This window comes from Thrips palmi, unplaced genomic scaffold (genome assembly GCF_012932325.1).
Source record: "Thrips palmi isolate BJ-2018 unplaced genomic scaffold, TpBJ-2018v1 HiC_scaffold_17, whole genome shotgun sequence".
Taxonomy (NCBI): Eukaryota; Metazoa; Arthropoda; class Insecta; order Thysanoptera; family Thripidae; genus Thrips; species Thrips palmi.
In genome coordinates, this window is record NW_023144626.1 from 9333100 (window position 1) to 9360801 (window position 27702).

The 27702-nt window shown below is 60.6% G+C and overlaps 1 protein-coding gene across 1 annotated transcript in view; it reads right to left on the reverse strand.

The window, feature by feature from the left end:
* LOC117643728 overlaps nucleotides 1-27702 on the reverse strand; it is a 51636-nt gene that overhangs the window by 9211 nt on the left and 14723 nt on the right. Inside the window, exon 3 of the mRNA XM_034382792.1 lies at nucleotides 6646-6866. Within this exon, the coding sequence (XP_034238683.1) occupies nucleotides 6646-6866 (221 nt within the window). The remainder of the gene's footprint in view (nucleotides 1-6645; nucleotides 6867-27702) is intronic.

Genomic DNA, 27702 nt, shown 5'->3' on the forward strand with positions numbered 1-27702 from the left:
TCTAGTCGCGTTTTGAGCTCTAAGGTCGCTAAATGGGACTCGAACCGAACGTGTGACCCCACCAATGGATTCCTCGTTCGAAGAGCAATCCATTGGTGGGGTCACACGTTCGGTTCGAGTCCTGTTTAACGACTCTGGAGCTAAAAATTCGTCTAGAATTTTGGCCGCCTCCGCCGGTCTTCTGGCCCACTGTGCCCCGCCCCGCCCCGCCCCGCCACGTCCCACCCCGCCCCCGCCACGCGCTCGCGGATCGCACCGTCAAACTCGCGACCCAATAAAAACACGCGTCGCGCTCTGTCTCTACCAAACCGCATCATGGGCCGCTCTCACGCGAAAACGCGAATGAGCGAGCGAGCGAGAGGGCGAACGGCGCCACAAAGCGAGCGAGCGAGATAGCGGCCGCAGCAGCACACGCCGCAACGTGTTATTTTCTGATTCCAACACCTCCATATCCGCTGCACTGGCCGGGGAGGGGGTGGGGGCGGGGGAAGTCCAACCCCAAAATGGCGGCCGCACCGCCACCACTCCACCCGATATAACAATAACCATTACGGGTAATCACGGCGGCAGACCTTTTTGCCCCCCCCCCCCCCCGTTTTCTGCCTGACGCAGAACGCGCGCGAAATCCACACCAAAGCGAGAACAAAGCGCGCGCGTGGCAGCCGCTGGGTGCGCCCCACACCGCGCCGCCACGCTCGTCACAAGAAGTTGCGGAACAAGAAACGCGAGGCGACGGTTCGAGGGTTCAACCCCCGGAGACGGCTACGGCTCCACACGTTTTGCGAAGCCGACGACGGCACGCCTGTTGCTCCCCGGAGCCGTCCCCAGTCATCCCTCGGCCCTATGCCCTCGCGGCCCCGCCCGGCCCGAGCGACGGGCCGAAAACGCTGTACCATCAAGGATTCCTCGTTCAAACCCCCCCCCCCTTTGCCCCTGGAGCCAAAAGCGTCATTATTTGCGCCCCACGGTGTTATTAACTGGCCTTCCCCGCAGACTGTCGCCTTACCAAGACCGTAAAACGCTTTATTAAAATTGCATGTATCACCCTCCCTGCCGCGCCCGGGCCCCCCTAGTTCATGTTATGCCCCTGGATGGTAACTGGATTCCCAAATGGAGTGTACTGGGAATTTGGGCCGGGTTGGGGCCCCCTCCCCAAACTTCCTTCGTTTTGTCTCTAAGGGCGTGTCAGGGCCACCTTTTTTTTGTCTCTCTCCAGCCCGGCGACGTGGCCGGCCTCGGCGCCCCGCACTACTCCTCGACGTGTGCCTCCGCCTTCAACCGGAGCGGCGCGTCGCCAGAACTTTTCCGAGGCGTGCGCATAAAACGTGCGGACGAGCGGCCGCGTCGCGTCGAGTGGCTTTGACAAAACGGAATATTGCCCCTTCCTTTGAACGCGGTGCTCCGCGCTGCTGCGCGTCTCCACAGTGGGCCAGAAGACCAGTGGAGGCGGCCAAAACTCTAAACGCGTTTTGAGCTCCAGAGTCGCTAAATAGGCCTCGAACCGAACGTGTGACCCCACCGATGGATTGCTCTCCGAACGAGCAATCCATTGGTGGGGTCACACGCTCGGTTCGAGTCCTGTTTAGCGACTCGGAGCTCAAAACACGTCTAGAGTTTTGGCCGCCTGCACCGGTCTTCTGGCCCACTGTGGTCTCCGCGCCGCCCCCCGATGCGCTGCACCGCCGTCACCGCCGCCCCTCGGGCTACGATTATTCGCGTGGAAGTCGTGCCATGCGTCCTCCGGAAATCCGGAAATCCGGAAGTCCGAGGGATGGCCCGTTCGCTGCCAGCGTGCCGCCAGCGCGGCGAGCGGGTCCCAGGCCGGCGGGGCGGGGCGGGCCCCGACGGAGTTCTGAGGGGTTCGGAGGCTTTTTCGGAACGAATAATACCACTCGACGTGCCATTCAAGGCCCCGGCAAAAATCCAGCGGGGCCGGCGATGAAATAAACAAAGTTGGACTGGCGGAGGGCTGCGCCGGGCGGGCGCGGCGAGACACAGCCCCCGCCCCCTCCACTGCCCGCGTGACGCCGCCGCCCCGCCGGATCGCAGCAGAGCGCCTGTTTGTCAAGTGGTTTAGGGGCGGCGCTGTGTGCAATCGGAATTCAAAGTCGGGCGGGCGGACGGGACGCGGCCTGCAGACAGACAGACGGACGACGGAATCAGCACGCACGTGTGCTCATTATAGGGACCTAGAGGAGCATCGCTGGCGTCCTGACGAGGTCCTCCAGCAGCGCCGACCTGGCCATGCGCGGCGCGCAGCCTTTGAATAGCGTCGCCGTGCAAGGCTCGTCCCGAAATACACGTCTGGTGCCGAGTAGCCCCGTCTCTCTCGCACTCGCGGAGGGGCCTTATCGGTGCGAGAGAGACAGACAGTGCCACCTGGCGGCGTCGCGGCCAAGCCATTGTCGAGGCGGCCGTGGAGTCTCATTTCCTGGAGAGCCAGGACCGGCCCGCCTCTGTCTCTCTCTTCCTCGCGGCGCGGCGCATCCCTCAACTTTCCCCGCGTGTATACGTGCAGCCTCCGCGCGCCCGTCTCGATCATCACATCCTATTACGGCACCGCTATATTTTTATTTTCTTTTTCTTTTTTTTCTACTCTCCCCCCCCGGTCGGTGGCGCTTCATCCCATTTTCTCTCGCGCAGCCTAGCCTCCCGCGTCCGCCGCTCCGCCGCTCCGCCGCGCCACCGCCTTCTGCAATCCATGTTCCATCAAACGTCATGCAGCGGAACGAAGGCGACTTGACACGTCGTCGGCGTCGGCTGGCGGGGAGGCGGCCGGCACGCTCATTCCGAGAGTCGTTTCCGTCGCTCTGTCTCTCTCGCACCCACGCGGCACGCCCACGAGTGCGAGAGAGACAGAGCGGCGAAAAAGGACTCTCGGTATCAGCCTGCAGGGGTGAGTGAGTAAAGATCATTGCGGTGAAAGGTTGGTCGCAGCTTCGCAGCCTCGCAGCGAGGCGGTGACGTCACAGGGAATCCGTGATGCGGTCCACTGCGAGGATCCTCGCTCCGTCTCCCTCGCACTCGCGGGGCACCGGGGGGGGGGGGGGGGAGAGAGAGAGATGCCGCTGCCCTCGAGGGGCTCCATCCCCGATCTTGACTTTCTTCTGCCGGAGCCAAAGGATGTGGAAGGGTGGGACAGGCGGGCGAGCCGAGAGACGGGATGATATGACCACAGCGGTCCCCGCTTGCAGGGTCAAGGTCCTATCTCAAATGCATAGCGAGATCCCGTGGCGTCCACAATTCCACGTAACGCCCGCCGCCAGGGCTGCGGACTGCGTTACGTGGATACGTGGACGGCCCCCGAGAGGGAAAAAGGTTGAGAAAAGAGAGCCGCCGTCCCCAACAGTGTCTCCGCCGAAGCCGTTTCCGAGAGCAGGGACGGGGGAGGAGGTTCCACCAGTGAGAAAAGGATTGGTGACGATGACGTTGAAAAGTGACGCCGTCGTCCTGGCAGCGAAAGGCCGTCGCTGTTTCTGTGTCCTCTCGGCCTCATCGTCGCGGACCCGTTACACTGCCAGCGAGGACGACAGCGGGAACAGCAAGAAACAGGGCGGGCCGAGCAGGGTGGTGGGTAACAGGTAGAGCTAATCAAGGCGCACCCACACTGCCTCTCGGCCGCCCACACGGCGGTCTGCTTTATGGCCACAGAGGAGCTCCACCCCGTCTCTCTCGCACCCCTACGGGAGCGCCGCCCCACGAGTGCGACAGTGGGCCAGAAGACCGGCGGAGGTGGCCGAAACGCCAGACGCGTTTTGAGCTCCAGAGTCGCTAAATGGGACTCGAACCGAACGTGTGACCCCCACCAATGGACTGCTCTCCGAACGAGGAATCCATTGGTGGGGTCACACGTTCGGTTCGAGTCCCATTCAGCGACTCTGGAGCTCAAAACGCGTCTGGCGTTTTAGCCGCCTCCGGCTGTGTTCTGGCCCACTGTGCGGCGCCCCACCTCCAATACATCAGACGGCAAAGCCCACGCGGCAACTCTGCCACTTCTGGCAAGTGATTTAGCCGAAAGGCTTTATAAGATGCTATAAATTTATTCCGCACGATCGGTATCTACGATAAAATGTCGCTGCTGCCCGCTGTTTTCGAAACCCGAAACGGGGCGGTCGGGCCGAAACGAAAACGGCCCGAAGGAACAGTGAGTCGTAAGGCCTCTGAGGTGAAATTATGAATGTAATCAAAATGGTGGTGTTTTTCGCCCCTCGGCCCGAGACGAAAAACAGCGCTTAATTTCGTAATGCAGTAATTAAGACATTATTCGGTTCGCATGCGTACGGAGCGTGGGGAGCGACTTTATTTACCTCACTGCTCGCGGTTTCCGCTTCGGGTTAGCGTTATCGGCCGCGTGGGGAAAATTCCAACTTGTTTCTTTTTTCTATTTATATATGACTTTTTTTACGGCGCGGGCTGTGGGGCAGCCAAACACAGCGCTCGGTACTCGGGGTAAGATTGATATTCTAGCATTATCGTATTGCAGCAAGGCTGGCCTGGGAGTCACCAGCACGCAAGTAGTGGGCCAAGGAGAAACAAATTCGAGTGCAGAGGTCACGTTTTCTTCATTAATTGTACCTTCTAAAACAGGACAGCAGAAAAAACCTCCTGTCGCACAACACGGCTAGTAACATTCAGAGTGGTGTTTTCATTTTATTACAATTTATGTTACCTAGGGGGAGATCCTTAGGGACTGCGTCACGGATGACCTACATAAAGATAAGTAACCTCCCCCCACCCGCTCACGCGTACACACACGCACTGATGACCACGTGCCGGAAGACACACACGCAAACACATGGCTGCCGAGCCAACGGGGACTCTCTCAATCAGAGGTTAAGTTCACTTGCGTGTGTGTGTGTGTGTGTCTGTGTGAGTGAGGGTGGGTTCCGGGCGTGCTGTGATGGATGAACCTCTCGCACGCGAAGTCGCCTCCCTCCTCACCGTCGTAACTTTATTATATTCGTACTTTTTAAAAGCCGGACCGGTGGTTGACTCCCAGCTCGGTGCCGCCACCGACACGGAATCCCACAGGCCAGGCGCATGGTCGAGCCGGAGTGAGTACTGTATCGCGTGCTCTCAAAGAAGTGCATCGAGCATCGAGTCGGCACTAGTCATTAGTTTTCGCGTAATGGGACTGCTCGAAAAGCAGTCGACACCTGTCGCGTATCGCTAGGGCTCACGTTTTAAAAATTTGGCCTATGCTGCGGGCGCCTGGCAGGTAGGCAACGCCGTGCTGACGCGTCGTGCGGGCTGGCCTACGCTGCAGGCGCCTAGCCCTTAATGGTAATGGTAGCGGCTAGGCAACGCCATGCTCGCGCGTCGTGCGGGCTGGCCTACGCTGCAGGCGCCCCCTCCCAGCTTGACCGATCGGTGCGCCATCCCGTGCCCCTGTTGACCCTTCCGCCCAGAAGTAAGCCATCGTTTCCCCCTGCAAACGTTTGCTCGCGACTGCTCACCCGCATTCGCCCGCATTGCCTCCTGCTGCCCCATTCCGACCGTTTCGAAGCGATTTGATTCCCCCAACTCAATAACACCAATTTCTTGCTTGACGGCGCAGACGGCGGGGCAAGGGACACTCACAGCCGCAAGATTTGCTCAAAGCGAATGGACGGACGGTGGGGGGAGCTTTCGTCCCGAAAAGAGAGGGGGAAATCGGAGAAGAAAAAAGAGGGCTGTCGTAAGCCAAATTCAGGGTCAGTTGGGGTGAAGTGAAGTATAGGACGCAGGGTCAAAAAATAATGGGAAAGCTGTTTATATTCGTTCGCCAAGACCGGTGCGATATTAGCGAGGTTCGGCACTCGCTGCCCAAGAACTCTGAGCGTAAGTAGAGTCTGAGTGTGGGGCCCGGGTGGGGACACGCATCTCCTTTCAGCAGGCGTCTCGAGAGACGCGAGTGAAGTGGCTTCGACGCCACGCCGCTCAGGAGGTCGCACTGCAGCATGGCTGCACAGTGGGCTAGAAGACCGGTGGAGGCGGACAAAATTCTAGACGCGTTTTGAGCTCCAGATTCACTAAACGGTTCTCGAACAAAACGTATGACCTCACCAACGGATTGCTCTCCGAACGGGGAATCCATTGGTGGGGTCACACGTTCGGTTCAAGTCCTATTTAAGGACTATGGAGCTCAAAATACATCTAGAGTTTTGGCCCGCTTCCACCGGTCTTCTGGCCCACTGTGCAGCCATGTTGCAGCCGACTGCAGTGGCTGGCACCTCACGGCGCAGGCCGAGGCAGGCTGGATCTAGATAGCCCTCTCTTTCCCAGCCCGTACAGAGGGGCAGGCAGGCCCAGGAATTAGGGAGGCTCGGAAGACGACGGGGAGGGCGGAGACGGAGGCGGGGGGAGCGCGAACGTCAGCAAACTCGTTCAGCCCGGCTAACGCCCGCACTTACCGGGACCCGGCCGACGGAAGCAAGCAGGTCGAGACAGACGCCGATCCACGCGGCGATACGAGGAGGCTGAGGAAAACTTAGAGACACGCGGAAAAAAGAAGACGGAAAACACCGCTAGTAGTATAGACACCCCATTGTCACAGTCCGCCATCTTGAGTTCCCTCAGTCACGGGTAGCTGGCGACTGGCGCGTCAATCTGTTGTCCTAAGGGACGTGTACCTTGAGCAACAGAACACCGACGACGTGTCCTTACCTGCATGTAGCCTCCGAGACAGGTGCTCGCGTTGACCAGCGTGCCGACCTTGAACTTCTTGAAGCGGATGCGCAGGATGCCGTCCCTCCTGGCGCCGCGCAGCGACCGGAACCGGTACGTGCAGGTCAGGGGCTTGCCGAAGTTCTCCGGGGTGACCTCGGGCGTGCCCACGTCCTCGTACACGTCCACGGTCTTGTTGCAGTGGTCCTTGCGGGCAGCCACTGGAACAGCAGAAACACCAACGGCTCAGTACGCAAGCGGCGCGGCACGGCACGGCTCGGTCTATTTAGGGAACATCTATTAATTACCATGCAGGGGGCGGGGGAGGGTCGGCATGATATATCCGGCCAAAGTTAGACTGTCCGTACGTTATGCACAAGGGGTGTGGCAACCGGGGTCAGGGGAGAGATACACAAATTCACCTCCAATAATTTAAATTGGAAAACGGCGAAAGAAAAATATGAAAATAGATTGGGTCCAACGGATGTTTATTTAGCCTGGGGCTTCGTCGCTGTGCCCTTTGCCAATAACTGTCGACAATTGGCGGACGATTGTTTTTGACACCGGTGCGGCCACGGCGCGGGAGGTGGCTGGCCGGGTCCCTGGCGCGCTCTGGCCAGTCTCCTCAAGGATTGTGTCCCGCAGCCCCCGGCGGCGCCGGCGGCACGGTCGGACACCGGCCCGGCCACAAAGGGGCCCGTGAGTGGACCGACTCGGGGTTCCAAAGAAAGCTTAGCTGTTGTGTGTTTTCGGCCGCCGGGCAGGCTGGCCAGGCCGGCCAGGCCCGAGGGCGGCCGCGTAAGAGGCTCAGCGCGCACTACTTGTGGGGCTCGGGCAGCTCGAAGCCCTAATGGGTATTACGAGCCCACCACCGTGGGGCCCGCCTCGCCTCGCCCGCCTTGGCCCGTGGGGAATTCAAAACAGGGAAGCGACGAGGCAAACACATTTACCAATTCAACAGGTGGAGCGAACCCAATGTGGCCTGTGCCCGGAGTGAAGTGTGTCGAGTGTTAGCATGTTTTAATTTTGCACGTCGCCGCTCGTTCGCGGAGAGCGGCGTCTTTGCCGGGCAGCTCGGGGCAACTCCCTCAGCTGGCGGCGTCTTCTTCTGGCAGAGGGGGATGCCCGCTCCGGTACGTTAATAAAAGAAGGCGAAACCTGCGCTCTATTTCCAAGGCTGGGTCGCCTGCTGATGAAAGGCGCTCAGGCGGCACCAATAACAAGCAAACAAAGACAAAATAAGACGAGTTTCAATGTTGAACCCTGCAATGGACTCCGACTTGAGTCCGTCTCCGTCGCAGAAGCCGCAGAAAATGAAAGTCCGACGCGGGGTGCGGCTTGATCTCTTGGAGACGTCGGCAGCGGGGGGAATGGAAGAGACGTTTCCTCTCTCTGTTATTGTTTTGTTTCATTCGATTGCAGATGGCGAAATCTCTCGAAAAGTGCAAGAGTCATCATGAAGGGACAGGGATGACATGGTGCGCGGCATAGCGTATGACAAAGAATCGCCTGAGCCTGGGCAACCCTCAGCTTTTGCCAGGACAATACTAAACGAGACCTAGAACCAGATAAACATGGACGGGTGTGATGATATCGGTACCCTCTGACTCTTGCTCTCAGCTTACTCATGCCTTTACGTCCCCAGCAACGTAATAGAATCAGATTGCGGTCAGGTGGACAAGAAGGGGAAAGAGCTTTGCGCCGTGCGATAGGAAGGGAAAAAAGAGGAGGGGGAGAAGAGCTCCTCAGGGAAATGGCTAGCCCCGTTGTGTCTTGGCCGCTCCCCCTCCCGTATTGTTACGGAGTCCTGCGTGAGGCGACGAAAAAAGGGGGTAAACACATCCAACAGAGACGCAGCAGCAAAGTCCGACAAAAACAAAGTGTCACTCAGACATCGAACAGGATTTTCTTCCCCTTTTTTGGGAGGGAGATCTGTCCCTCCCTTCTTTTTTCCCTCATCCCCTCTTCTGAGCAAAGCCACGATCGCCATTTCCACGCGGGCGAGTGCAGTGCTCTGCAGTTCCGCCCCTTTCCTGTTTCAAAGTCGTGCCACCGTTGCCAGTGCATCGAACCATGGGAAATGTCCCCCCAAGAACCAATAACTCTGTCTCACCCAGACAAACACACTCACGTACAAACACGCACACACCAACACACGGGGGGTTTATCAGGCCGAGATGTGGGATTTGGGCGAGCGTGGCGGGGGGCCTCGTCCCTCGCGAAACAACACCTTACCTTCCCGTCTATATATTCTCCCAATCCGCCTCCAGTGGAGCGCAGCACGGCAGCGGGCGCAGCCAAGTCGTCACAGAACATGGACGCCGCACAATGCAGCCTCTAAGGGACGTGTTGGAACCTGCGGGGACCCTCGTCAAGGAGCCGCTGCTGCTGGACGCCCTGGAGGCCCTGGAGGCCCTGGAGGCCCTGGAGGCCCTGGAGGCCCTGGAGGCTCTGGAGGCCCTGGAGACCCTGGAGGCCCTGGAGTCTCTGGAGGCCCTGGAGGCCCTGGAGGCCCTGGAGTCCTTGGAGGCCCTGGAGGCGGGCCACCCTGTGGCGTCGGCTTACTATCTTATTTTGGCCTGGGATTTGTACGGTCGACTGGTCGTGCCATGTTTGGAAAACGGAGAACGATCGTGAGGCACGCGCGCGCTGCTGCAGCCTGGTGCCGACGAATCATCGCTGTCTTCTTCGCACTCACGGCGCGTCCCGGAAGGTTCGAGAAAGAGGGAGCGTCGCGGAAGAACGGCGCACGAAATGGGCCGGAATCGGCCATGGCGCCCATGACTTGATTCCGCCACTTGGCGTCTTAGGCGAAACGCTTGCACGCCCCTCCCGATCGGCACCTGTTGGCTGCCGACGGGGAAAGGGACGGTATCACTATTCCTCGCGGGTACCGACGACCCTTTGCGGGCCACGGACGGGAACCGAGACCCTGGGCCCGGGGAGCGGGAACCAATGACCTGGTTGGCGCCACCACTGTGCTCACTCCGGGACTGTGGTGACTGACCCACTTGCGCTCCGGACTGAAGTCCAAGATTGCGTCAAGCAGGTCGACTGCCTTTTCACACCGAACGAACAGAACAACAGGAAAAGAATGAACAAACCGGAAGTGTGCCGATGTTTTTTTGCAATGACATCGGTAAGGCGAATTTTATCGGAATGGCGGTCAGCCTGCGATGACTTTTGGCTGGTCTCCGGCTCACGTAACACGGCGCGGCACGGCGCGGCACGGCACGGGGATAAAGACGTCGTAGTCGGACAGATGGCGCACGGCCAGCCAGGCGCGCCAAATCGGTGACCGCTGCCGCCATGCTGCCGCCATGCGGCTGGGCCATGAAGGGCCTCCTGGTGCCGGTACGGCGCGGTGCCGCAGGGGTGTCCCCCCTCCCTTCCCGGTAATCCAGCGCTCCTTCAATTAAAAACACACGCGGCTGAAAGCTGCGCAGCTCCCCCTGCACCTGCAGGCCCACTAGAACCACCCTGGAAAAAGGGGTGTACTTTCCAGGACCCACCTGGGGATCCCTCCAGCCATCCGACGGGAATTACACGTAACGTTTAAACCCTAATCGAGTCCAACAATTAGGCCGCTTTGATTGGCCGCAGGTTCGTGCCGAGGTGCTAAAAGTCGTTCCGACTTGTCCGCCTCCCCTCGCAGTGGGGCGGACGGCAGGCCGAGGGCAGGCCGAGGGGTTGGACGTGGCTCGGCCAGAGGCGCGCGCACTGCTCGCCCGTGCTCGGCCACCACGATAGCCTTCTGGCTTTCTTATCTGTGACCAGCGCTCCCGGCCCCGGGCCGCCCCCGCCGGCCTCGGCCCCAGACGCCACGCCTCCGGCGTCGCTCACGCTAGCCCCGCATTACCGCCAGGGAGCACCTCGGCGCACAGTGGGCCAGAGGACCAGTGGAGCGGCCAAAACTCTAGACGCGTTTTAAGCTCCAGAGTCGCTAAACAGGACTCGAATCGAGCGTGTGACCCCACCAATGGATTCCTCGTTCGGAGAGCAATCCATTGATGGGGTCACACGTTCGGTTCGAGTCCCATTTAGCGACTCTGGAGCTCAAAACGCGTCTCGAGTTTTGGCCGCCTCCGCCGGTCTTCTGGCCCACTGTGCGGCGCCGCCACCGTCGGCGCGGCACGGTGGCAGGGCAGGGCGTGGCACTGCACACGGCCCGGCCAGAAGACCCGTTCAAGCGGACACTCCATGAACACGCCTCAAACTGACGGACTCAAATTTGATCAAAGGCCCGCGAACGGGAATCCACACTGGCACTGTCTGATTCGAGTTCCACTCGGCGGCCTTGTCGTCCGGGGCGGCGCGTTCCCAGGCGAGGACAGGGCGGCCGGGTGACAGGCGACCACGGCCAGGTGCGGCTCGCGAGACGGCCACTAAAAGGCCCGAAGTGTCAGCAGGCCGGGCAGGGAGGCCGTTTCTCGGCCTCGACGCCAGCGCCTCCCGGCAGTAAAGGCGCGGCCGAAACGCCGAGCTAGCACGGGCCGGTTTATGGAGGGCGGTGCCTTGCGACGGTTCCGCGTTGCTCGGCTGTCGCTTTAAAATGCCGTTGGCCCGACGGTTTGACGTTTGATTCGCTGCGAGTGAAAGGTGTCGCGTTGGGCCCAACACTGCAGCATGCTTATTGCTTGTCGTAATGACGGGGTGTTGGCTGCGGGCCGCTTGGGAACAGATCGCTCTGTCTCGCTCCCACCCACGGACTTCCCGCTGGAGTGCGAGAGAGACAGAGCGACCTCCTCGGAAGCGGGCCGCAGGCGCCGGCCCCTTTCCGCGGTTCGATACCTCCCATGTCGCCGCCGTCCCGGGGATCAAAAGGACAGCGGCCCTTATATTGTTTTCCGCTCCACTTTGATGTCGCTAATAGTTGTCGTGGAGACGACGACATAACGGCGTAATTGGCAATTTCCACCGACAAGGGAGAGGCGTCCCTCGCAGCCGCCACCTGGGCGAAAAAGTCCGCGAGATTGAAAAGGCGGAAAGGAGGGGGAAATAAATAAAACTGGCGGAGATAATCACGACAAGCTCAATACGCTGTCGGCCGTGTTCCGACAGTGAAGGCCGAGGGGCAGAGGGAGAGAGAGGCACACTGTGAGGAAAGGACGGCAGAGCACAGAGCCGTACGCCCACTCGGCCAGTCACGGAGGCACCGCAGGGCACCCTTGAGACCCTTCGCGGACGAGCCCTTTGGCCAGCCCTTGGCCAGCCCTTGGCGAGGCCTTGGTGAGCCCCCGGGCGGGCAAATGCATATACACACCGCAGCTGGTTTAACTGGGTGTTCGTCCGGCGCTGCTGCCGCTGCGGGCTGAATCCGAGAGACTTTACCCTCTCTCTCGCACCTGCACGGGACGGCCCATGAGTGCGAGAGAGACGACAACAGCTCTCGGAATCAGACTGCCGCTCCGGCCGGACGAGTTGCCGCGCCCACCATGCTGCCCTGCTCTGTGTCTATCCGCCCGCTACAGCCCCCTCCTCCCCCCGACCAAATCCAATCAGGCTCTGTGTTTGCCCTGACCCCGCTGGGCCCGCTTTGGTGCTTTGCTCAACACCTGGAAGGGGTCGTGCAAGCGCACACGCGCTTCGGCTGCTGCACTGGTTGCCCCCGGTTGCGCCCCGAGCTCGCAACAACTCGTTCCAAACATTCCGGCTCGCTCTGTGGTGGTATCCTGGCGTTCCCGATGCCGCCGAAATAGTTTCTTCGCGCACAGACACGGCCGTAAAGTGGAAATTGAGTATAGTCACCAGTCAGTGTACACCTGTTTTCGAAGTGAGGTACCCCTCGTCCCCGCCTCTTTTGGGAGGGAAGATTTGAATTTAATCTTTTCATCCCCGCCGCAAGACACGCTTGCGCACCTAGCCGCTTTCAATTTGCTGGACTTAACAAGCTGCCCTGAAGGGCGGCAGGGGGGGGGGAGGCAAGAGTGGTCGGCTGCGGCGGGCATGCATGCAGATTGGGCCAGTGCCCTGCTGCAGTGCATGCGGCTCCAGGCTGGAAAATCACGTGCACGGCAAGAAGCAGCTGTGCAGCCAAGATAGAGATGAAATGGGCGATACGCCACCGCCGCCACGCCTCGCCACGCCCCGCCACGCCCCGCCAAACCCCACCGCGCCCCACCACGCCCCGGCCTACCCTGGCTCGCATTCAGATCACGCTCCCGACGGTAAGTGGTCTCTAGTGGCGGCGCTGGCGCTCGGGGCGGCGGCGGCGGCCTCGGCGGGGGATGGGACGGACCAGAATGAGACAAAGAGATGTGGTCCTTGGTGGCCCTACACAAAGTGAGCGGGCTGGACGGGCCCCTGCAGGCCTGCAGGCTGGAGGGCGAAGAGTGCCTCAGCCTCCTCAGCGGTCACCTTGCTCTTTTTTTGCGGACCGCCCCGCGGACCACCCTTCACCACGCGGTCTCTGAACCTCGCACTGTAAAAAAAAAACAGGCACACTTGACGTTTTATTGACGGTCCATGCCTGTACTGCAACCATTTAATAGTTTTGGTAGTTAGAAAAATCCATCAATGCGTGTAACCGTAAGGGTGGCGTGGTTCGATCCAAAAAGCTGCTGCTACTTCTAGGTGTCTTTTCCAGTGTGTTTGTTTTACTTCCAATTTACCAATGTAAGGAAGCCTGTCACGCTTCACATTCAGTGCAGTAGGCTGCACGCACCGAGGTGTAATAATGCTGCCGCCGGGCAGAGGCCGTGGGCAGTCAGGCGGCAGGGCAGCGCTGGATTGCACCCCGGCCTCTCTCGGCCTCCACCACCGAGGCCCGCTCGGCCTGCAGCACACCGGGCCTAATGCCGTGTCCGCGCCCAGACAACACTATCCCTGCGAACTGTGGCGCCGTGCACGTCGTGCACGCCGTGACGGCGGCCCCATTAAGAGCACCTGCACGGCGCCGGCCCGGGCGGAGCAGGAAGCAGGTAGAAGCGTTTCATGACGGCGAGGCCGGGCCGAATGACTAAAACGCGCCGGCAGCTCTCTCTCTCTCTCTCTCTCTCTCTCTCTCTCTCTCTCTCTCTCTCTCTCTTACTCCCCGCTCCACCAAAATCGGCCCACTTTATTACGCGCTGTCTCATTTCGTGTCGGCGGCCGAATCAGGGATTCCGTTCGTGTAATGCACTTTTGAGAGCGGCGGCGTCGCGGCGCCCTCCTGCAGGGCCGTTCCGAGGGGCACTCCTCGTCGCTCCGCCTCTCTCGCGCCCCTGCGGGCCACGCCGTGAGTGCGAGAGAGACAGAAAGACGAGGCGCCTTTCGAAAGCAGCCAGCCGGCTGCGCGCGCGTAAATCAAAAGGAACGGGGCCACCTCCTCTCCTCGCCCTCCTTGGAGGCGACCAGGCGGCGACCGCAGTCTTTACTGCCCGTAATGTGCCCGGGACAACTTTAAATGGCATGCACGGCCAGGGATTCCTGTTATGAGACCCCCTGCGCAGCGCGCTGCGCACGTCCAGGGGCGAAATCATGAAAAAATGATAAAAGGAATACACTGCAATAAAACAAGGCACGCAGAAGAACCATCAAACGGAAAGGAATGCAAATAACGCATAAAAAAGGGGGAAAGAGTGAACGGCCTGTATGTGAAAAGATTATGAGCAAGGCTGAACAAAGGGGGAAAAAATGGAGCCGTTTTATTCGGACCAGTCTGGTGTCCATACAAATTCATCCCTTCCATAGCAGGGGCGGCCGTGGCCGGGGCGCACAGTTTTTGCCGCGCGGCTGCGTGCATGGACAGTTCTGCTGCAATTCAATTCAATCATTCTTTTTTCGTCCATTTTATTTTAGCATCCGCCATGGTGCGCGCCTTCGTTGTTTCATAATGTCGCATCGCGTTGCTTCTCGTCACTTCGCACGAGGTTCGAGGTAGCCTGCCCTGTGCTGTTGTTGTTGTTGTTGTTTTTGCTGCTATTCTCTCTTCCGTGCTTTTTATTTGTTTCCGGGGCACATTTTAAGGTTCGGCAGCTCACTCTTCCTCTGTGCTGCTGCCTGTGCCTGTCACAGCGCCGCCCCTGCCGCCCCCGACGGACCACCCCGCTCTCACGTACACTCCTACACTGTGCACCTTTACATCCGGGAACGTCCGCGACAGTACGGCCAACAAAGGCAGCGAGGATTGATCGAGCACGGAGCAAGACTTGGGGCCGAACCGATTCGAGGCGAGTGGGGAAATAAAGTTGTTGCACCAGCAGGCGGCGGAGATCGCAGCTTATTGAGTTCAGCGCCTGGTGAGAGAGAGAGAGAGAGAGAGAGAGAGAGAGAGAGAGAGAGAGAGAGAGAGAGAGAGAGAGAGAGAGAGAGAGAGAGAGAGAGAGGCAGAGAGAGGGGGGGGGAGAGAGAAACAGGGGCATTGGAGTGCTCCAGGTGTTGCCGCGTCATATTATATAGAAATGGCCAGGCGCACGCAGCCCCTGGTTGCGTCGCCCGGGCGCGGACCGCACGTGGCGCGCGGCGTGGCAGGGCGTGGCACGGTACAGCGCGGCACGGCGCAAGAATTACCATAATCCGATCACCCTACGTCTCGTGGGTCGGCCTTTACTGCTGCATTTCCTACCGCGCCTCCCCCACCCCATGCTTTTACACACCTGCCCTGAGTTCGTAGAGGAGTGCAGCGCTGCAGACGCAAAAAAAGAGACGTGTGACTCCTGCCGCTCCCCAGACGGGAGGTGAGTTGCGCGGGGCCGGGGCTTCGACAGCCACCGTATTCAGAATGTTGTGTGTGGGAGCCCCCGCACTTGCACTTCGATGACGGGCTAATTATTTGACGGAAAGCCGGCAAGCGGCAGACACGGCTTTCCGCTCGCTGTAACGGCTTCGTGAGCGACTCGTAAAAAATGAAAGTGGCAGTGAAGCATGTTATCAGGGCGATTGAGACGCTCCGGCCCCTCTTTTTATCGTGCCGGCGAAAGGGCAAGTCAAGGCCTTCTCCCACCTGCCCTGGCTGGGGATTGATGGGAGCAGGGCTGTGTAGGCCCCGTGCAAACAAGCCGGCGCAGTCGGCACTTGCAGGGCCCATACGGCCGGCAGGACTGACGGGAGGCTCCGCGTTTGGCGCGTTCGGCCATCACGTAAATATTTCACGATCCAGGACGGAATGTAAATCCAGTGCGATGCCCATCTTGGAGGAGCAGGGCGTCCAATCGGACTGCTCGGCAGCAGTGGCGGCATTTTCAAGTCATGAGGAGGCAGGCCAAGCCGGGCCGGGCCGGGCCACGCCGGGAAGGGCAGTGTCCGAGAGGCAGAGGGAATTTCATCTCAAAGGAGCGCCACTTGTATTTCCTCGGATTCCGAGAGGGCGGAGGAATTAAACGGGCCCTTCCGGCGGGCCTTTCCCTTCTAGCAGGGCGGTGGTGGACCGTGCGGGCCTGCAGGCTGTGCAGTGTAGGGTGCGTTGCGAGTGTTGTCGGCGCGCTATGTCCGGATGGGTGTCAACCCGGGGTGCCAACTACCCGCAACGTCAAGTTCTATCTCAAAACCGGTCAGGATTATGTGTATTGTGCATGGCACAACAAAAACTAAAGAGTCAAATTTGAGAATGACCTTCTTCTGGGCGTCGCGGTCCCCGTAAGAGAGATTCGGTAACCTTAATTCTCCGTTTAGTTGGCACTCTTGGTGGGGTGTTTTCAGTGCCATCATCCGGGGTGGTGGCTAGCTCGGAGTTGGACAGCCTTCCAGGGCGTCCGGCAGCGGGCGGGCCGTGGCTCATGCTTGGCAGTGCACGTGCATGGTGTGCTAGTTGGACGGGCCGGACGCTTGGCGGTCCGGTCACGAACACCGCAGGCCTCGGCAGCCTGCCACTGCACTGCCTGCAGCCCATCAAACTCACCCCTGTCGTCAGCGCGTTCGATGCAGCCCAGCGCAGCGCAGTCCAGGTGCGCCAACCTTGTTACGCCAAAGTGGCAGTCTGCAAAGCCAGGCCTGCAGCCAGGCAGCAGCCAGGCTTGCCACCAGGAGCGAACAAACAATTAAAAACCTGCCTTGGGCCCCAGGCAGGCGCCTCAGGAATCCACGGCACGCTAGCCTAGCCAAAACACCGTCCCGGGAACGTTTTTATTTTCACGTCAAGATGGCAGAGCCACTGCCATCGCGTCCCCCAGGAAAACGCTCTTGGTGGTAAAACGTGGTGAGCGGTGGCGCTGGCTGGTGAGAGTGTGTGTGAGTGAGAGACAGGGGGCAGGGGGGAGGGTTCCCCCTCTCATTCTCATCAGCTGAGTGGTTTCTGTGTGTGGCTTGTTCCGCGGCGGCGATGCGTAGACGGAAACCCGCGTTCGTAGAACCTGCGGGGTTCGGTTCACGTGCGGTGCCAGTCGAAACACCATTTTAATCAGCAGTTATTTTTCTCTCCGTCGCTGAGGTGTGATACTGTTTCCACAGTAAGTAAATAGAAGTTACGGTGCGTTATATTGCCGCACCCGGTGGCACCGCCTTGCGCCGCACTGCCCTGGCAGGCGTACTTGTGTAACGGACTCTTAATTATGGCACCGGGGAAAGTTTCCGGCGGAGTCACGGCGCCACGGCTCGCCGGAGACCGTCGCAGACGACGAGGCGGCGAGGCGGCGGGACGGCGAGGCCGAGACGGCGGGCCTTCTCCGCCGCCACCTGTAACGTGCAGCTCTGTAAGTCGCGCTTCGGTCCCCCCCCCCCCCCCCCCCCGCGCCTAGCTGTTTATGTTTTCCTTTTCAGCGGGTTATCGACCTTCTTCCGAGGAAAGCACAAACACTCATAGACGATGCAAGAAAAAAAAAAGAAAGGGATCGCCGTTCAAACAGAGCAGATTGCTTTCATGCTAAGCAGTCGGCGGGCCGCTCCACCGGTAGCGCAGCGCGCAGCGACTGGGATCGAAAAACAGCGCAGCAGCTTTGGGGAATCTCGTTGATGGCGATGGCGCCACCACTGGAAAATGAACTCGCAAAAGGCAGCTGCTGACCAGTGTTGCCGCTTCGCGCTGGAAGCGCCAACGGTGGCATTGATACTGAATATCTTCGCCTTGCCCGGAGCGCCGACCGCGCACGCACACACACGCAGTCCCCAGGGCCGGACTGGCAAAGTCAGGGCCCCGGTCGCAGTGTGACGTCAAGGGCCCCCTTTTCCGATATGCGTCCCTTGTTTTAAATTTACTAGCCAGGGGAGGGTAAGCCGTGTTTGGTGACTTTGGGCGGCCACTGTGTCCAATCTAGTTGACGTAATAAGCCTCCCTCGACGCCCTAGTATTCTTATGACCCTACTCTTTCATGCCCTGTATCGGGAAGACGTTGACAACAACGATTTTGCCTTTGACCGCAACGATTTTGGGACCAAAGTTGGTCAAAAAGTGGTCGAGTCTCGGAAAATTGCTGATTTGCTGACTTTGGGCGGCCACTGTGTCCAATCTAGTTGCCGCAAAAGGCTTCCCTTGACGTTCTAGTATTCTTAAGACCCCACTCTTTCATGCCCTGTATCGGGAAGACGTTGACCACAACGATTTTGCCTTTGACCGCAACGATTTTGGGACCAAAGTTGGTCAGAAAGTGGTCGAGCCTCGGAAATTTGCTGATTTTGCTGACTTTGGGCGGCTACTGTGTTCAATCTAGTTGACGTAAAAGGCCTCCCTCGACGTTCTAGTATTCTTAAGACCCCACTCTTTCATGCCCTGTATCGTGAAGACGTTGACCACAACAATTTTGCCTTTGACCGCAACGATTTTGGGACCAAAGTTGGTCAAAAAGTGGTCGAGCCTCGGAAATTTGCTGATTTGGCTGACTTTGGGCGGCCACTGTGTCCAATCTAGTTGACGTAAAAGGCCTCCCTCGACGTTCTAGTATTCTTAAGACCCCACTCTTTCATGCCCTGTCTCGGGAAGACGTTGACCACAACGATTTTGCCTTTGACCGCAACGATTTTGGGACCAAAGTTGGCCAAAAAATGCGCTTGATTTGCTGAAATCATGCGTAAAATCGGCAGAAATTTCGTGTAATACCAACAAAACCTCGCGGAATCCGGCATAATTTTGACGCAAAATTCTGCGAAATCTTGAGAAATTTTCAAATGGGTACCCCTTTGATTTAAGTACGTAAATAGTTAAAGACCGCGACTTTGCCGCGGCCAAGAAGGCCCCGCGGTGGAAAGGCCCCGTGGCCCGCGGCCCGGGCCAGTCCGGGCCTGGCAGTCCCGGCCACACACACACTCACACAAGCCCACGCCCTCACCCGCGGTCATGCTACATGACGGGTGCTGACATTTCCCATCACACCTCTCCTTTTTTCTGGCCGCCCCACTGACACCAGGCTACACCAGGCGGGAAGGCAGGCAGGCCGGGGGCGGCGCGGGGGGAGCGCCTGACGTGAGGCGGGATAGGCAACGCGCTACACGCGGGGCCGCGCGGGCAAGCCTATCCTCTCGATGGCAGGGGCCACGGTGCCGCCGGCTGGTGCGGCGCGCGACGGAGCAGTGCTGTCTGTCTGTCTGTCTGTCTGTCTGTCTGTCTGTCTGTCTGCCTGTCTGTCTCTGTCCCAGTCCATGAACACCCGCTTGGTCCTGGATGGCGAATAAACCGGTTCCGGCAGTGACCACGGGCATGTCGACGCGGACGGCCCACGCGTCAAACCACCCCCGCGGCCGTGGATCGGCCTTTAACTGGCTTTTTGCGCCGTTTATTCCGCGAGACCGCCTTCCCGCCGCCCCTGTCCTCCCCTGTCCCACCTCTGGAGCCATTCCAACGGGCCGAGCGCCGCGCGGGGGCGGGGTGCCACCGCCAGAGCACCGCATTGATGCACAGCTTGGCGTGGCGCGGCGCGGTGCCCCAAACTCAATTCCATTCGTAGTTCTCATCACGGGCCGGCTGGTGCCACCGCTGCCCCCACGCCGTGCCCCCCACCCCGGGGGGTTGCCCGGGCACCCCCCCTTAAAAAGACCCAACAAATTTCGCGGGCCCCGGCAGGCCCAAACTTGGGGGTTAAATTTGGGGGGGAAAGGCAAACCCCCCAAAAATTCGGCCCCCTCTGGCCCCCCAGCCCCCCAGCCGCGCCTAGGGGGGGCTTCCGTAAACAAAAACAAGGAAAAGGCCGCCGGAAAAAGAACCGGGAATACCGAAGTTTAACCCGGTAAACCGATGAGGCGCGGCAGCAACACTTCTTTTTTGGTCCATTTCGTAAGTAACCAAAAAACAGGCAATAACCGCACACCAGTGCAAAAAAAAAAAGATAATAAGAGCTGTAGCGTTTACCAGGTTATTTTCATTACGACCGGAATCGAATTGAAACAAAACGGGGGGAAAAGTTATTTCCCTGAACTTGGTTCATGGGCCAACCGGTTGGAAATGTCGACCCCCCCAGCCCTAGCCCCGCCAGCCCCGCCAGCCCTGCCACCTGGACAGAGGCTTCTCTGTCTCCGACGGTGCCCGACGGTGCCGGACGGCGGCCGGCCGTCCCGAGTCCCGCGGTCGGTTCCGCCGATTAGTTCCCGTTCCACGGTCCGTGAGAACGGCGCACGTGGCCTGGTCGGCCGGGTGACCCGCCGCAGCAGCAGCAGCCTCCGAAGAGGGGAAGTCGAGTTAACGACGGCACGGAGGTAGACCGGGCCCTCAAAGCCGAACCAAGCATCAGGAAACAAGCTTGTCCCGGCATCGCGGAGCTGCGCGCAACGAGCGCTTAAGGCCGGAACGGGCCGGAAGCACTGGCACACTGGCACGGCGTTTGGGCCGCCGGTTCGCTCGGCTCCCCGTTAGCAGCTCCGCTCCTCTTATTTCCTCCTAGTGGTGTAGTCCGAATGGAGGAGCAGCGGCGCGCCAAGAGCTTGTTCGATGACAAAAAAGAGGGATGGTTTCCTCCCGGCAGTTGTCAAGACGGCGAGGTGGGGCGCTGCCTGCCTTGGCTGGCTTTAGCTAATCGGGCACGGCGACGGCGCGTGTAGGGACGATAGCGGGATGAAGCACAACCGGCCTCATCTTGGCTGTCACCGCGTTGCCGGCGCCGCCGCCGCCATCGCCACACAATCGCTCCTTCGCGGTCACGTAGGCGCGGAGTCACGTCCCGGCCAATCCAATAGCGGCGAGCAAGCGCAGAGGCGGCCGTGGCTCTATTTTTTAAGAGCGTGGCAGGGCCCGGGCAGGGCCGGCCGGCGCGGGGCGGGGCGGGTGGGTTGGGGCACGGCCAGGGTTTTTGGCCGGGGCCGCGCGCGCGTGAAATATGAGCGGGGGTTGAAAAGCCAGCCAGATCCCGCGCAATGAAATTGAGACCCCGGGACGTGGCCAGCGCTCGGCCGCTGCTTGGCCTCCTCCGGGCACGGCGCCGCGGCACGCCCCGCACGCCCCCCACGCCCCGCCGGCGAGTGGAGGCACTAATCACGCCCAAAACGGCGCGAGCGGCCGCAGCAAAGCACTGGCAAAAAAGAAAAAAAACAACAAAAAAACGGTTTGTTGACACGAAACGGACACGGACGGCGTATACCTCACTGTTGCGCAACGCGTCATGTTGCCTCATCACTCTCCATGCTCTGTGTGGCTCGGTGGGACAGTCGGTGTGGCAGGTGTCTCCGGGTTGTTGTACCCCCCGGCTGGCCTGTACCCCCGGTACACCATACCCAAGGCATCGTGTACCGGGGGTACATCAAACCTAGGTATGGTGTACCGGGGGGGTACACCATTCCTAGGCATGGTGTACCCCCCACCCTCGAGGACAGGGGGTACACCAGTCCTTAGGAATGGTGTACCGGGGGGTACACCATTCCTTAGGCATGGTGTACCCCCCACCCTCGAGGACAGGGGGTACACCAGTCCTTAGGAATGGTTTACCGGGGGGTACACAATTCCTTAGGCATGGTGTACCCCCCACCCTCGAGGACAGGGGGTACACCAGTCCTTAGGAATGGTGTACCGGGGGGTACACCATTCCTTAGGTATGGTGTACCGGGGGGAACACCATTCCTTAGGTATAGTGTACCGGGGGGGTACACCATTCCTTAGGCATGGTGTACCCCCTGTCCTCGAGGGTGGGGGGTACACCATGCCTAAGGAATAGTGTACCCCCCGGTACACCATGCCTAAGGACTGGTGTACCCCCTGTCCTCGAGGGTGGGGGGTACACCATGCCTAAGGAAAAGTGTACCCCCCGGTACACTCTGCCTAAGGAATCGTGTACCCCCCCGGTACACCATTCCTAGGACTGGTGTACCCCCTGTCCTCGAGGGTGGGGGGGTACATCATTCCTAGGAATGGTGTACCGGGGGGTACACCATGCCTAGGTTTGGTGTACCGGGGGTACACATCCGAGGGGGGGTACACCATTCCCGTTACACCGGTTTCGCAAACACCCTCGTCTCGTCGAGCGAAGCGAAATGCAGGTACCCGTTTGTTTCTGTCCCTCCACAAAGCGCTGTTGTCGCGGTATGCGCTGTCCTGCTGCACTGGAAGAGGAGCGGGGTGGCTCCCGCCCCCGCCATCACCGTCATCAACATTCCAGCATTAATCATGTCCAATCGAAGCGGAAGCAAGCGGAAACTCATGAAAAATGAAGGCAAGTCCGCGTGCAGCCCGAAGGATTGTTTCGTCCGCTCTGTCTCCGTCGCACTCTTGCGGCGTCCCGCAGGGGTGCGAGGGAGACGGGACGTTCGGCGGGGAGGGGGGGGGGTGAGTGGCGCTCCGATGAGGACGAACAACTCCAATCATGGACCGCCCTCTTCTTCGGCGCCTGTTAGTCAATTCTGCCGCGCTGTACCGTGCCGGCCCCGGTTATGAAGCAATTGACGTTCTTCCGCCGGGGGATTGGCTGGCTGGAGGGAGACGGCGGGCCGGCGGGACGCCTGGCAAATCAATGGCAGTGTGTCGCGCGGCGTGTCCGTCGCGACAGCCTGGCCCCGCGTCTCTGACCCGCTTCGAGCTGTCAAGGAGCGGCGTGTCCGGGCGGCCCGGCCGAACATGACGCCGATATTATTCATACCCAGGTGTCACGTGACGCAACGTGCTCCACTTGGGCAGGCCGGCCGGGCCGGCCTGCCCACGCTCGCGCCTTGCCGGCGGTCGATGCGCCGGGCAAGGTTCAATTTGCGAGCGTCCGGGAGAGGGTGTTGCATACTGCATGAGTGCAGGCCGTATCGTCCACCACACTCACGCGCACGCACGCACGCACACTAACACACACTCACACACTCACACTCACACACACGTACACACACACACACACACTTGCACGAGAAGGGGGTAATCCCTGTGATAATGCTGGCAGATAGTTCATTAGTGTGACATTTGAGGCCCGGCCGGTGATCCATCCCGCCGCTACACTGCGCCAAATCGGTTCGCTTCTGCTTCGCTGTGCGGCGCGCGCCACACACTGTGAACGCTCGATCTCGACCGCAGCCAACCGCAAACGCAAATGTGGCCGCGCCGTCCAGCGTGACAGAGCGAAGATTATAGATGACTAGCCGATAAATATGCACAAACTGCTGATGTTTTGTGATTTTGCAAGGGAGGGACCTTTGGTTTTTGCTGGGCTTGATTTTTCCAAGGCCTGGAAAACGAACGAGTGAGCCATGTCAAGGCGAGACAAAGCCTCAAATAACTTCAACGCTCTTTAAACCTTTGGTTCTGGCAGCGCAGCGGTGTTTTGGCTGTGCAGCGCGCCACCCCGCCCCCGCCGCGGTGTGGCTGGGGGGGGGGGGGTGCTGGCCGCCGCCCCGCCACAGACTGGTGATCCCCCCCTCCCTCTCCCCCTCTCCCCCGGCCTTCCGGGTAGCGGGCGAGGCGGGCGAGGTGCGCCGGGGCCTTGGCTGGGGCGCTGGCACGTTGCGGTGTGGTGTCGCCCAGAACAGGAATGCATGCAGGAAATAAGCGTTGGGCAATAATCGTCGAGCAGCACGCGCGCCGCCAGAGGTGCAGCAGGTCGCTCTGTCTCTCTCGCACAGCCGGCGCAGCCCACGGGGGACGCATGAGTGCAGAGAGACGATACCGCTGGACTCGCGCTGCGTCCACGGCGGACAGATACGGTCATTGAAAGCCCTGGCGAATGGCGGCGACATTCCCGTTTCGCAGTGTACCCGGTGTCATGGCAACAATACTGATGCCCAGGCACAAACTGCGCGCTGTCAACGCCGCCCCGGGCGACTCGGCTCACCCGTGCCTGTGCTTGTGTCTGCCTGCGCCGCGGCACGAACGGGATCCGCGCACCGCGCAGCACCGAGCAGCAGTGCTGGGTGAGCCCCCCCCCCCTTCCACACACATACACTGTGAAAGGCGTGGGCGACACGCATTCCCGCCGCCATAAGCCCTGCCGCCCTTTGGCCGGCGCCGCCAGCGGTCAGCAACACCAGCTGCAGCAACTAATCGAATCCCCGCAATAATTTCTTTGTTCGCCGCGAGCGAAGCGGAGCGCAGTGGGAGGCGGGGGGCTTTGCGCGGCCCCGACCCGCCATAGTGGCCAGAAGACCGGTGAGCCGGCCGAACTGTAGACGCGTTTTGAGCTCCAGAGTCGCTGAACAGGACTCGATGCGGGCGTGTGACCACCAATGGATTGCTCGTTCGGAGGCTGTCCATGGTGGGGTCACACGTTCGTTCGAGTACGATTTAGAGGCTGTGGAGCTAAAAACGCGTCTAGAATTTTGGCCGCCTCCACCGGTCTTCCGGCCACTGTGCACCGCCGCGCTCTCCACCACGCCCTCCACCGCGACCTCCACCGCGACCTCCACCGCCACCATCAATCTGACTTGCGCAATAAAGCGGCTCCGGCGAAATTACTCGGATTGGCGCAGGGTGCACGGCGTGGGTTTGGCTGCAGGCTGATTCGGAACAATGCTCTCGTCGCTGCGTCTCTCTCTCCCCACGGGGCGCCGTGCAGGAGGCGACAGAGACGGACAGACGAACCTCTCAGTGTGTGCAGCGCGCCACCCCGCCCCCGCCGCGGTGTGGCTGGGGGGAGGGGGAGGGGGGTGCTGGCCGCCGCCCCGCCACAGACTGGTGATCCCTCCCCACCCCTCCCCTCTCCCCCGGCCTTCCGGGTAGCGGGCGAGGCGGGCGAGGTGCGCCGGGGCCTTGGCTGGGGCGCTGGCACGTTGCGGTGTGGTGTCGCCCAGAACAGGAATGCATGCAGGAAATAAGCGGTTGGGCAATAATCGTCGAGCAGCACGCGCGCCGCCAGAGGTGCAGCAGGTCGCTCTGTCTCTCTCGCGCAGCCGGCGCAGCCCCACGGGGGGACGCATGAGTGCGACAGAGAGACGATACCGCTGGACTCGCGCTGCGTCCACGGCGGACAGAAACGGTCATTGAAAGCCCTGGCGAATGGCGGCGACATTCCCGTTTCGCAGTGTACCCGGTGTCATGGCAACAATACTGATGCCCAGGCACGAACTGCGCGCTGTCAACGCCGCCCCGGGCGACTCGGCTCACCCGTTGCCTGTGCTTGTGTCTGCCTGCGCCCGCGGCACGAACGGGGATCCGCGCACCGTGCAGCACCGCGCAGCAGTGCTGGGTGACGCCCCCCCCCCCCTTCCACACACACATACACTGTGAAAGGCGTTGGGCGACACGCATTCCCGCCGCCATAAGCCCCTGCCGCCCTTTGGCCGGCGCCGCCAGCGGTCAGCAACACCAGCTGCAGCAACTATTCGAATCCCCGCAATAATTTCCTTTTGTTCGCCGCGAGCGAAGCGGAGCGCAGTGGGGAGGCTGGGGGGCTTTGCGCGGCCCCGCCACCGCATAGTGGGCCAGAAGACCGGTGGAGCCGGCCGAAACTGTAGACGCGTTTTGAGCTCCAGAGTCGCTGAACAGGACTCGATGCGGGCGTGTGACCCCACCAATGGATTGCTCGTTCGGAGGGCTGTCCATTGGTGGGGTCACACGTTCGGTTCGAGTACGATTTAGAGGCTGTGGAGCTAAAAACGCGTCTAGAATTTTGGCCGCCTCCACCGGTCTTCCGGCCCACTGTGCACCGCCGCGCTCTCCACCACGCCCTCCACCGCGACCTCCACCGCGACCTCCACCGCCACCACCAATCTGACTTGCGCAATAAAGCGGCTCCGGCGAAATTACTCGGAATGGCGCAGGGTGCAGCGGCGTGGGTTTGGCTGCAGGCTGATTCCGGAACAATGCTCTCGTCGCTGCGTCTCTCTCTCCCCCACGGGGGCCGCCGTGCAGGAGGCGACAGAGACGGACAGACGAATCACTCTGCAGGGTGGCTGGATGCAGCATCAGGACGCGTGCGCGCCGCAGATGTCACGCAGATGCATACCAAGTTCCAGCAAGTTTAGATGGGCTGGCCTGGAGAAAGGGGGGGGGGATGCAGGGGCTGCTCTGCGGCTGTATTATTTGTACCCCAGGCGTTGCTACTCCGGCCGGCCTGTCTGGACGCAGCCTTCCACGTGGCAGTCCAAAGGCCAGTCTAAGTACAAACTCCGCTGTCCAGCAGCCGATCTGCCCCGTCCCGTCCCGCAGTCCGGTTCATTCATGAGGGGCAGTCCTGTCTCTGCGAACACCAGCAGCCTCTGCCTCTCTCACACCCGAACAGGACAGCGAGTACGAGAGAGACAGAGCGACACACGCACGGGCCGCGCTGTCCGACGAGGCTCACCGAGCTGGCGTTGCAATTCTATTTGGCGCACTGTTTCCCTGTGCGTCGCCTTTGCCTTTTTGTTTTTTTTATGGCGAACCGTTTGGAATGCGCTCGGTTTCGGCACTGTGCAGCGATATCCCGCTCTGCCCCGAGCACCTCGGTGGAGTGCCGCCAGCGCTGCGTTCGTTCGAACCTGATTGGCGCGACAACGGATTGTTTCCGCCGTGATTCCAATTATTTCGACTTGGTGCGGCCTGCCGCAAGGCTGCCTCTGTCCGTCTCTCTCGCACTCGTGTGGCGTCCCGTTGGGGCGCGACAGAGAGGGACACAGCGGCGGGTGCGGCGGCCCCAGCCCATCTCGCTAAAACGCAGCGCGACACAGTGGGCCAGAAGACCGGTGGAGGCGGCCAAAACTCTAGACGCGTTTTGAGCTCCAGAGTCGCCAAATGGGACTCGAACCGAACGTGTGACCCCACCAATGGATTGCTCTTCGAACAAGGAATCCAATGGTGGGGTCACACGTTCGGTTCGAGTCCCATTTAGCGACTCTGGAGCTCAAAACGCGTCTAGAGTTTTGGCCGCCTCCACCGGTCTTCTGGCCCACTGTGCGCGACCGCCGCGGCGGCAGCGCAGCGCAACGCGCGAAAAAGACAATTGCTTTCTGTCATAGCTTCGCTGCGTTCGCTGCCGCTGCTCGCGGCGGCCCGGCCGGGCCTACAGGGAAACGCTCAGCAGACCGTAAAACGAAAGCATTTGCGCGGCTTGGCACGGCACGGCACGCGGTTGGTCCGTGATAAATCAGCGAGGATTCCAGCGGGCTGGCTGGGCGTGGCTGGGCGTGGCTGGGCGTGGCCGCTAAGCAGGTCGCGGCGAAACACCCCCGCCGTTTGTAATGCCGACCGACCACTTTACTCCCGGCATTTTTCTCCGAGTCGCTGTGTTGTGTGTGTTGTCTGGCGCGAGGCGGTACACCGTTACAGGGAAGCGGACGGGGCGGCCAGGTCCCGCCGCTGCGCCGCCGAGGCTGAGTCACACCCCTCCCCTTCACGCAGCGTGGTTCTGTTCGTTTAATCTTCACTTTTCACAACGAAATCACGTGTCCGTCTTGGTTTTCTGGCAGTTTGGACTGTATTTTCATGTTCAAAACACGTTTGTTCTCGTCCGGGTTAAAGGTGATCGCACGCCGAAACCCTAGGATCTCCCTATCACCCTCGCGGAAAGTTGGCTCAGGCTCTGTTCAGCACTGCTCGAAGGTGTCCCCGCCGCACCCCGGCCCGGTGCAGCGATGCAGCAAGCTGGCCGATAAGGCGTGAGTTTCAATGACGTGCTCCTCGCTACCGAGGTGGCGGCTCTGGTTCAGGTGTTCTCTCGACGCCCCGCCCCGCCCCGCCCCGCCCCGCCCCACCCCGCCACGCCCCGCCCCGCCCCGCCCCGCCTCACTGCAGCGCACTCCCCCGACACGATGCGTCCACTCAACGCAACGAGGCAGCCACACACCGCAGCCCTCCCCTCCCCCCCCTCCAACTATAGGGGAACTACACGGACCCTTGCCGGG